A 10,866-nucleotide genomic window follows, 5' to 3' on the forward strand; every position below is an offset into this window, starting at 1 on the left:
GGACATCTTGGATGACATGGGGGTGAGGAAATTATCAGCAAAAGTTTTTTCAAAAGTCAACTAATCCTTTAAGGAATATTTATTTATTTATTTATTCATTCATTCATGCATTTATTTATTCTAAAAAAGTGGTCAAAGTGCACGACAAATAAAGTTAATGTCTCCTAAAAGAAAGAATCGATTCTGAACTGTTGAAACGAGTCGTCAGTAATTCCAGTCTCATTTTCTGTTACGAAAACTCTTTGAGAAATAAAGATAAATTGCAATTTGTATTGAGAAAATATAAGTGTTTTTTGACGTTGGATGCATGGCAGCAATGCTGTCGACTTATGAATTTACACATGGTTTGTCTTAAAGTGTATTAAAATACCACATATATGTATAAACAACATTAAAAGCTGGATTTTCACCACAGGGGGACTTAAGACAGTTTAAACATAGTGGATATTAATTCAATTGGTCGCAGGTCTTAGAAAAATAGAAATGGATCAACATTTCTGCAAAAGAAACACAGTTTGTCTTTGAAACCACCTTAATGCGGCTTTGAACGTGACCCAGTATCACACTGAGCAAATGTTCGAGTAATATGAAGCACCTGGGTGCAGAATTGCCATTTAAGCTTTTCTGTTTCTTCTGGATTTTTTTCTGATCTGCACAAACATGACGACTAGAACGAGATACGAATAGTTTGAAGATTTCAGTGTGCTCAAATGTGTTGGTTGACCTGTCTTGGAATCCGCTATCTGTTGTGTTTTATAATTTTATCCCTTAAAACTCATCTTAATTTCATTTTCTTCAGGTCTTAAAATACCTTGAATGTAACTCGACACCCTTGCCTCATTTAGAATACGTGGTTCTATGAATATGCAAATGAGCCCCGCCTCCACTCTCTCACTCAGAGATCCACTGGTAGACGATCACACGTTGATCTGATTGGTTACAAGGTCGTTTGTGACGTTTTTTTGAGACTGTCTTTGGCTTTAAGGAGAAAATACTCGCTGTATTACTGTCGCATTTAGGGCAATATTATTGTTTACATTTTGCGACAATAGCAATCAAGCGGTTAAAATTTGCTGTATAATTTTATGTACGGCATGTATGCGGATAAAGTTGGACATACTCATATATCCAACTTTATATTAAGAGCTGGGTGATAATATAGGTACATTTTGCGCCGATCAAGCAGTCATCATATCATTTGAAAGCTTTAATAAGTGCTCAATTTTTGTGATATCAACTTCAAATTTGGTTAAACACAAAATTTATTTTATTTAGTCCAAATTATTTTGCACAATATATATTTTGTATAAAATTAAAATTAGTTCAGTGCATTTCCTTTTAAAGCAAACTTCTATAACTTTTTATTGACCCCAAAAATAGCTTCATTGCAATATATGCCGTTAGAGTGATATAAACATGGAGTTTGTGAGAAGCTTGCAGTCGAAGAGATGTTTTGTTTGGATGTCTTTGCAGGGCCACTGATCCACTTCATCTTCAGATTATTTGTGTGTCTGTGCAATAATGTCTCGCAGACTCGTATCCTTACATGGTCTGACAAACATCGCCCTCGTCTCCAATCATGCTTTCCGAGCCAGAGTCGTCCGAATGACCTTATATGATCTGAACTCGTTTTGGGAAGTGGCGACATGGTCAGCGACAGAGAAATAAAATGATATGTTTATAACTATTTACAGTATATAGTTAAATTCATGAAGGACTCACTTTACAGCTGCTTTCCAAATAGATAAATGGACACGATTTTGAAAGTAGAATCTAAAAGAGAGTGTGTTTAATCCAAACACGGATACAGTTCCCTGAGCGTAAACAAAAGCAGGACGGTGTGTGGATTTATGATGACACAACAACACAGAATCTGCATATTACACAATAAGCAGGAGAAAACTATGAGCCACAGCTCACAGGTCAAAGCAAAGGTCACTGATTCACATGATGACACACACAGTTACATCAACAGTCACTTTTAAAAACTTATATGCATTTCTGCACACGAAATGTAGTTCAAATAGTAGTGCAATGTCAAGGTCAATGGAGGGAATGCATGAAATATAATGCGTATACATTTAATGCAAATTATAAATAAAGATTATTGTCTAAAAATAAATATATATAAATATAATGCGTATACATTTAATGCTATGTTAGTGTCGCTGCAAAAATCATAATTAAAGATAATTGTTTAAAAATAAATATAATGCGTATACATTTAATGCTATGTTAGTGTCGCTGCAAAAATTATAAATAAAGATTATTGTCTAAAAATAAATATATATAAATATAATGCGTATACATTTAATGCTATGTTAGTGTCGCTGCAAAAATCATAAATAAAGATAATTGTTTAAAAATAAATATATATAAATATAATGCGTATACATTTAATGCTATGTTAGTGTCGCTGCACAAATTATAAATAAAGATTATTGTATAAAAATAAATGTATATAAATATAATGCGTATACATTTAATGCTATGTTAGTGTCGCTGCAAAAATCATAAATAAAGATAATTGTTTAAAAATAAATATATAAATATAATGCGTATACATTTAATGCTATGTTAGTGTCGCTGCAAAAATTATAAATAAGGATTATTGTAAAAAAATTAATATAATGCGTATACATTTAATGCTATGTTAGTGTCGCTGCAAAAATTATAAATAAAGATTATTGTAAAAAAATAAATATAATGCGTATACATTTAATGCTATGTTAGTGTCGCTGCAAAAATTATAAATAAAGATTATTGTATAAAAATTAATATATATAAATATAATGCGTATACATTTAATGCTATGTTAGTGTCGCTGCAAAAATTATAAATAAAGATTATTGTATAAAAAAATACAGTTTTTTTTAACTTTTGACACTGAATCGTTCCCTATCCCCTATATAGTGCACTATGTGCCGTTCACAATGCAGAAAATAGTAAACGCATGAACAAGTGAGTGATTTCAGCTGCAGCTTCTATTTCAAATGTAGGGGGGCGGAGCTTCGGATTCTAGAGAGCAGTTGATTGGACAGAAAATCTGTCGAGAAGCTGAAGTGCAGAGTGATGTCGTCAAAATCATTGATCCAGAGACTACATTTTTCAATGCAAATATTGTCATTGTTTTGGAGCACACTAGCTTACAGATAACAGTAGGACTAAAGTAAGTTAAAAAACTGTAATTTCTAAATGTGTTTGTAAAAATAATGACTGTTTTCCTGTCGCAGACTCTCGCCGTCTGAGCGACCTGAGGCTATTGTGAGCGGGTTGTCTCCCTGGATGGAAGGGGTCGTCAGAGGTCGCAGGGGTCTCGAGGAAACTTCATCTCGTGTTCCCCTGGAGCTGTTCCTGTGCGCGGCTCGTGTCTCTGATCGAGGGCTGACACCGACACGTGTGCCGGCTGAAGGATGTCCCGATGGGCTGATGTGGGATTCTCAGAAACCCTTGCATCCTCAACCCGGCAACCCTGCGGCAGCTGGCCGTCACCATGGCAACGGAAGGATGGAGGACAGTAGTGGAGGTTTGTGGATAAAGAAAAGATTCCTCTGTCAAGCATCAGTGCTGCTGTAATTTTTAAGGCTGGGAAGTCTACGTTTCACCTGTTGAGTGATAAAAACACTCACGAGACTTTGCATTGTGGCCTTCGCATTATAGCTTTTCAATGATGAGATCGTTATTTTATTTATAATATTTATAGTAATAATAATTAAAAAATGTTGAAATAAATGAAATATAAATGTATAATTAAAATACACAAATGTTAAATATTTTATTATATTGTCTTATACATTTTATGCGCTATTCTATTGTCATTATTATTACTGTATTAATTATTCATGTTGATTCTTCACGATTAAATGCATCTGACATAAAAGTTTGTTGATATATTATTGGTGTGTTATATATATATATGTATATACAGACATACTATATATTTACAAACTTTTATGTTAGATGCATTTAATCGTGATTAATCGATTTGACGGCACTAATTTATATAATCGCAATTAATGGCATCTAGCAAACATTTGTAAATATATATGTGTGTGTGTGTGTGTGTATACAGTATATATTTATATTCATGGTGTGTGTGTGTATAATATATATATATATATATATATATATGTGTGTGTGTGTGTGTGTGTGTGTGTGTGTGTGTGTGTATCTATCTATCTATCTGTATATATATATATATATATATATGAAGAGTTCAGATGCAAAAGCCTCTAAATGCCATTTGAAATTTTCTTCTTTAATGATGATTTTTATCAAACTTGTATATTTAAGTTCAGTAATTTCACTTAAATAACAATTAATAGGTAATTACCATTGCAATTTAAGTGAAATCACTAAACTTAAATATACAAGCTTGATAAAAATGATAATTCTAGAAGAAATTTTCAAATGGCACTTAGAGGCTTTTGCATCTGAACTCTTCATATATATATATATATATATATATATATATATATATATAAATAACCTTTTAAATTCACTTTTACAGCAAAGTATCGATTTGATCTCTTTGATTTTTGTGGTGATAAAAATGTTACCTTGACATTTTTCATGCACTTCATATTTGCACATATATTTAATTTTGCATGGCCGGTGTGTGTGTAAAGCAGGGACTTGAGCGAACAGCTTCGGCTGAACGAATGCACACGATATCCTCCTCAACCCCATGAAATCTCTAAATCTGTGTGTGTTGCGAGTCTATTTCCATACACACTTTGATTCCTGAACTTCTGTTTTTGAACAGTGATGTTCTAGCTAGCCTGTTAGCATAATCATATTCTGTTTGATGTGTGTGTATAATGAAGCCCATTACTGCAGATCTTCTGTTGCTGCTCACTGCAATTCTGTAGTTAAAGTAGCAAATGCCGTGGTTAACACAATGGCGTCTCCTCAAGGTTATAGGTGAAGTGTCTATTAATCGCAAAACAAGGGAAACACACAGATTTAACATCCAGTGTTCATATGTTTATTGATCCAGTCTTTTATTTTAGCAGATCATCATATTTTAGCATCATATATATATTGCCGACATTGCTAGTTTTGTGAATGAGACACTCAACTAGTGGAGCTTATTATTTTTCATGGCAATTAAAGTTATATAGATTAGAAAGGTGGCTAATGGCTGAAAGTCAATATGCGTTTACATATTTTCATACACTATTTTCTCAAAATAAAAATAAAACCATAAAATGTGTCATTTGAAATAAAATAAACTTAAATTACATTAAATAAACTTTTTTATTTTAAGCTATAATATGTTTTATATACGGCAAGGCAACATTTCACATTTTCATTTAGTTTAAACTATATAGACATTTTTTTAACTTAAGTTGCACAACAAAATTAACTAAAATTCAAACAAAAGGATAAAAAATTATTAGTAGTTATAATAGTATTTCAGTGATACTAAAATAACACTCGATAAACATATTTGCAGCAGTGATATTTTAGAATTACTCATCTATTATTTTAATAGGAATATTTTGAATTAGCTTTTAAATTTATATTTTTTTATTTTAGTTTTAGTAGTGTTAATTTTATAATTTTTTTAAACAAATATTTCTATTTAGCTTTAATTTATTTTTATTTTAATAAGTTTAATACTCCAACTTTAGCCTATTTTATTTCTTAAAGTTTTCAATCTTGCATTTAAGCTGTAGTTCAATCACCAAAACCAATTTTAATAGTTTTAGTTAATAATTTTATTAGATTCATCGCATCCAAAATAAAAGTTTGTGTTTACATAATTATGTGAGTGCACTGTGTATAATTATTTTGTATATATATAAATACACACACATGCATGTATATTAAAGAAAAAAAATATTATTTATATATAAAATATTTATATTTACATATACAATATAAATCTAATATACAGTATATACATGAAAATATTGTGAATAAAAATGAAAAACAATATGAAAATATTTCTTAAATATATGTGTATTTATATATATAAAATAATTATACACAGTGCATCCACATATATTATGTAAACACAAACTTTTATTTTGGATGCAATTAATCGCGATTAATCATTTGACAGCCCTAAATTTTAAGTAATAATGATGACAACACTAAATAAAGGCCATCCAGTGAGAGTAAAGCTTCTGTTTAGCATATGATGCAAATAATCTATCAAATTAGATCTATCTCTCAGTCGTCTGGTGCTCTTTCACTTTCCCTCATTTATCCTGCGTGTGTGTTATCTGCCACATTCCTGATCTTTGCATTTTTCATTATGATTTATGTAATCTAGCTCGTCACATCAACCCACGACATGTTCTAACTACGCCCTGTTCTTACATATCATGATTGATACTTTGCAGAAAAGGGTTGGAAAACTCAGCCAAATAAAATCCTCTCGTACAGAAGCCCACAGTGTGTGTGTGTGTGTGTGTGTGTGTGTGTGTGTGGGCAGATGTAGTAATGTAGTCAGTTGCATAAGCGTTCAGGTCTCAGGAAAACTTTTCACACTTACATAATCAAGCGATAAGCTCATGCATCATTCAGGGAAACTGCTTTTCCTGTTTATCTCCTGCTTTCTCAAGGCGATTCCTTCGGATGCATCCCTCAACAGATCCCAGATTAAGATGGATCCATGTTTCCATCCACCTATTTTTATGCCAATTTTGGGATATTGAAAAGAAAACACTGGATTTGAACGCCATAAATTCTAAAAAGGGATACGAGGTGGATACGAAAAGTAATATGCATGAATTCCTAAATACCCAGCAGAAAAGCGAGGATGTGATTGGATAACTGATTAACCAGCAGATCTGATTGGAGAAACTTGTCATATTTGATATTTGTCAGTTTCCCATGAAGTGTTGGTGTTATTCGCAGATGTTTTAAATGTGCAACCTTGGATGGAAACAGCTAACGATAGAGTCGTGTGTTTAATCTTGATGTTTATTGCGTCTTGCCCTATTTTGTTGGTGATATAGGCTAATAGAATGACAGCATGTTTTGTATATACATATTTTTTGTACACATATTTTCATATTTAAAATGTTTTGTTTTGTATATACATATGTTTTGCACACATATTTAAAAAAAACTTTTGCTGATAATTTACTCACCCCCATGTCATCCAAGATGTCCATGTCTTTCTTTCTTCAGTCGAAAAGAAATGAAGGTTTTTGATGAAAACATTCCAGGATTTTCTCCATATAATGGACTTCAATGGGGTCCAAACGGTTCAAGGTCCAAATGACAGTTTCAGTGCAACTTTAAACAACACCAGACGATGAATAAGGTTCTTATCAAGAACCCTTCGAGTCATGACTCGAAAAATGATTTGTTCATTTTAATGAACGGGTTCGAACAGGAGAGTCACGAACGCGCATCACAGAATAGAGCAAGAGCATTTGTGCTTATAAAACTTAAACTTGTTTATTTATTTTTTAAATGAGCGATCGTTTCGCTAGATAAGACCCTTATTCATCGTCTGGAGTCGTTTAAAGCCCTTTGAAGCTGCAGTGAAACTTTCGTTTGGACCTTGAACCGTTTGGTTCCCATTGAAGTCCATTATATGGAGAAAAATCCTGGAATGTTTTCATCAAAAACCTTCATTTCTTGTCGTCTGAAGAAAGAAAGACGTGGATATCTTGGATGCCATTGGGGTGAATCAATTATCAGGAAATTTTCATTGTGAGGTGATTACATACAGGTGTAGCATCATCTGAAACATGAACAACTTAGCTCAAAATATATAATAAGAACAGGATACTTTGGGTTTCAGGAGTTTTAGCCGGGGTTCATATCGAGTGTGAGTTTTTCTTTCTTCACACTCATGTTGCAGACAGAAGGCGTCTCGCAGCGGGGTTTCTCTCGCACACGTCGCTGTTTGTTGTTGTTGTTGTTATATACAACAGGGATGAAGCCAGCGATGACGACGACGCGTTTCTCCTGCTAATGTTCTCTCTCAGCACAGTCGAGTTAACACCAGCTGTAAGGGTTAAAAGGTTATTGTCTGACTCTGATGGTCAGTATGGATGTGATAATAACGACAGCATGTACAGTTGTGGTCAGAATGATTGGCACCCAGTGGTGAATATGATCAAAGATTGTTTATCCTTTTGATCTTTAATTAAAAAACTTATGTGCAAAACTCCAACCTTTTATTGAAGTAAATGAATTGAAAGTGGGGGGAAATCATGTTATGAATTTTTTTTTCTTTCTCCAAAACACATTGGCCATAATTATTGGCACCCTTTTATTAATTATTGCCCTTTTGCAACCTCCTTTTTCCAAGATAACAGCTGTGAGTCTTCTCCTATAATGAGTTTGGAGAACACCTGACGAGAGATCAGAGACCATTCATTCATCCAGATCCGGCAGATTCCCAGATGTTCCCATCCCCAACTTTGATGTGAACACAAAGTTACTTGCGCTTGACACTTGCGTTTTAGATCGTTAAAATAAGGCCCAAAGAGTTGAGAGAGAAATCGGATGTGTATCATTATACTGGATCTGTGCATTTACTCTTAAAGTGACAGTAGCCTATAAAACCTGCTGTTATCTGTCATTAACGTTAATCAAGCATCAAAACACAGCTTTAACAAAGATTAATCTATACAGGGAACACTATAGTTTAGTAGAATTACAAAAATAAGCTAAATTAAAATAATAAATCATTTTTCGGTTTCAGATGTGGTTTCGGTACATCTCTATGTAAAAGTATATAAATAATACATATACAAATATACCAAAATTTTACATTTAAAGAATTCACATTGAAAAAAAATAATCCTGTAAAAAAACGGTAAACTACTTGTAGATGTGGTTGCCAGCATCATACCGTAAAATACGGTGTGTTACTGTTTTTGTGTTAGAGCATATAGCTGTTAAATTACACTTTTATACTATAGCTGACAATACGATATTTAGTTGTTGATTTCAAAAACAGTAACACCGTATTTTTACGGTATGATGCATCATACCGTAAAAGTACGGTGTGTTACTGTTTTTGTGTTCGAGCAAATAGCTGTTAAATTACACTTTTATACTATAGCTGACAACACGATATTTAGTTGTTAATTTCAAAAACAGTAACACACCGTATTTTTACGGTATGATGCATCATACCGTAAAAGTACGGTGTGTTACTGTTTTTGTGTTTGAGCAAATAGCTGTTAAATTAAACTTTTATACTATAGCTGACAATACGATATTTAGTTGTTAATTTCAAAAACAGTAACACACCGTATTTTTACCGTAAAAATACGGTGTGTTACTGTTTTTGTGTTAGAGCATATAGCTGTTAAATTACACTTTTATACTATAGCTGACAACACGATATTTAGTTGTTAATTTCAAAAACAGTAACACACCGTATTTTTACGGTATGACGCATCATACCGTAAAAATACGGTGTGTTACTGTTTTTTTGTTAGAGCATATAGCTGTTAAATTAAACTTTTATACTATAGCTGACAATACGATATTTAGTTGTTAATTTCAAAAACAGTAACACACCGTATTTTTACGGTATGACGCATCATACCGTAAAAATACGGTGTGTTACTGTTTTTTTGTTAGAGCATATAGCTGTTAAATTACACTTTTATACTATAGCTGACAACACAATATTTAGTTGTTAATTTCAAAAACAGTAACACACCGTATTTTTACGGTATGATGCTGGCAACCACAGCTGTCAGTAGTTTACCGTTTTTTTACAGGATTATTATTTACAGTGAGAACAAAGAAACCCCGCAACTATTTATCATTTATCATTCATCATCATCTTATAGTCTTTCTACGTGTCCTTCAGCTGCCAGAGGAGAGAGTCTCTCTCACAATAGGTCGATCTCTTTACCGTGCTAGAGGGATGTTTATGATGATGTAAGCACTCGTTCACTCGTTCACCCTCAACGAACACGCTTCTGTTTTCCATTTCAAAGCGGCACAGGGTTTTCCACAGCGAGGCTGATTAGAGAATTAGCCGAATTACCTTGATACGAGAGGCTTCATTACGGATTCAAGATGCACATCAAAGCCGTGCTGTTATTGTGCTTACCTCATCAGAACTGATGAATTAGGGATCTTTCATCCTGCTTTACACCTCCAAGACACATCTTAAAGGGACAGTCCACCCTCAAAAATATTTATATTTAGTGCACGATTCTGCACTCCGCCGTGCTGTTGTGTGTGTGTTGGAGCTGCACATCAAAGGCAGCTTCACTGTCGTCACCATGGCAACAATCAGTAGAGGATGGACAAGCCTTGAGGATTACACACTTTAAAAACAGCCCGTTACACAGTGTGAGTCATAACGTGAATAAAATGTTGTGTGTGTTTATAGGCCTATATACAAATACAAACTTAGATGAATCAGTTTGACAGCACTATATACAGTTTATATATTGGAAAATCTGTTTGCTACCTCTGTGCATGTAAACATGACAATATCTGACGGAAATAAACAGTTTTGTTGTGTTATCTTCTGTTTCAGATCAATTTCCAACCGACGGCATGTGAAAACAAACCAAACTGGGATTTCGTGGATGATCATGTTGGGTTGTTATTGTCCAGAATAGACTGCAAACTGGGCTCAAGATTATATAATAACCACCATGATAATGTCAGTGGGTTATTTGTTAACCAAAATAAAGACATTCAGCAGCATTACTGAACATCTCCAAAAGGGATGTTTGAGACCGGGATGAAATTCAATTTGGTGTCACCACAACTGGGTGAGTTACATCTAATGAATGGAAAATGATTTTCTCAAATTGATTAGTAGTCACATCACTAAATGCTGGGTTGTCCTAACCCAATTTTAGCCATGGACCCAATAGACGAACCCAAACGTTGGGTTAAAAGTTTAATTAAAAA

General features: G+C 33.4%; 1 protein-coding gene across 2 annotated transcripts in view; it reads left to right on the plus strand.

Moving 5' to 3' along the window:
• The window catches only part of LOC148977107 (uncharacterized), a 118,732-nt gene extending 108,072 nt beyond the window's left edge, over positions 1 to 10,660 (plus strand). For both annotated transcript variants that reach the window (XR_016145464.1, XM_089116732.1), the window contains 2 exons: positions 3,234 to 3,526; positions 10,484 to 10,660. Coding sequence is in view for 1 of the 2 variants with exons in the window: in XM_089116732.1 (XP_088972858.1) it covers positions 3,234 to 3,526; positions 10,484 to 10,509 (319 nt within the window). In the remaining variant the exon portion in view is untranslated. The remainder of the gene's footprint in view (positions 1 to 3,233; positions 3,527 to 10,483) is intronic.
• Positions 10,661 to 10,866: the final 206 nt, after the last annotated feature.

This window comes from Pimephales promelas, chromosome 11 (assembly GCF_988280905.1).
Source record: "Pimephales promelas chromosome 11, fPimPro1.hap1.1, whole genome shotgun sequence".
NCBI classification, from domain to species: domain Eukaryota; kingdom Metazoa; phylum Chordata; class Actinopteri; order Cypriniformes; family Leuciscidae; genus Pimephales; species Pimephales promelas.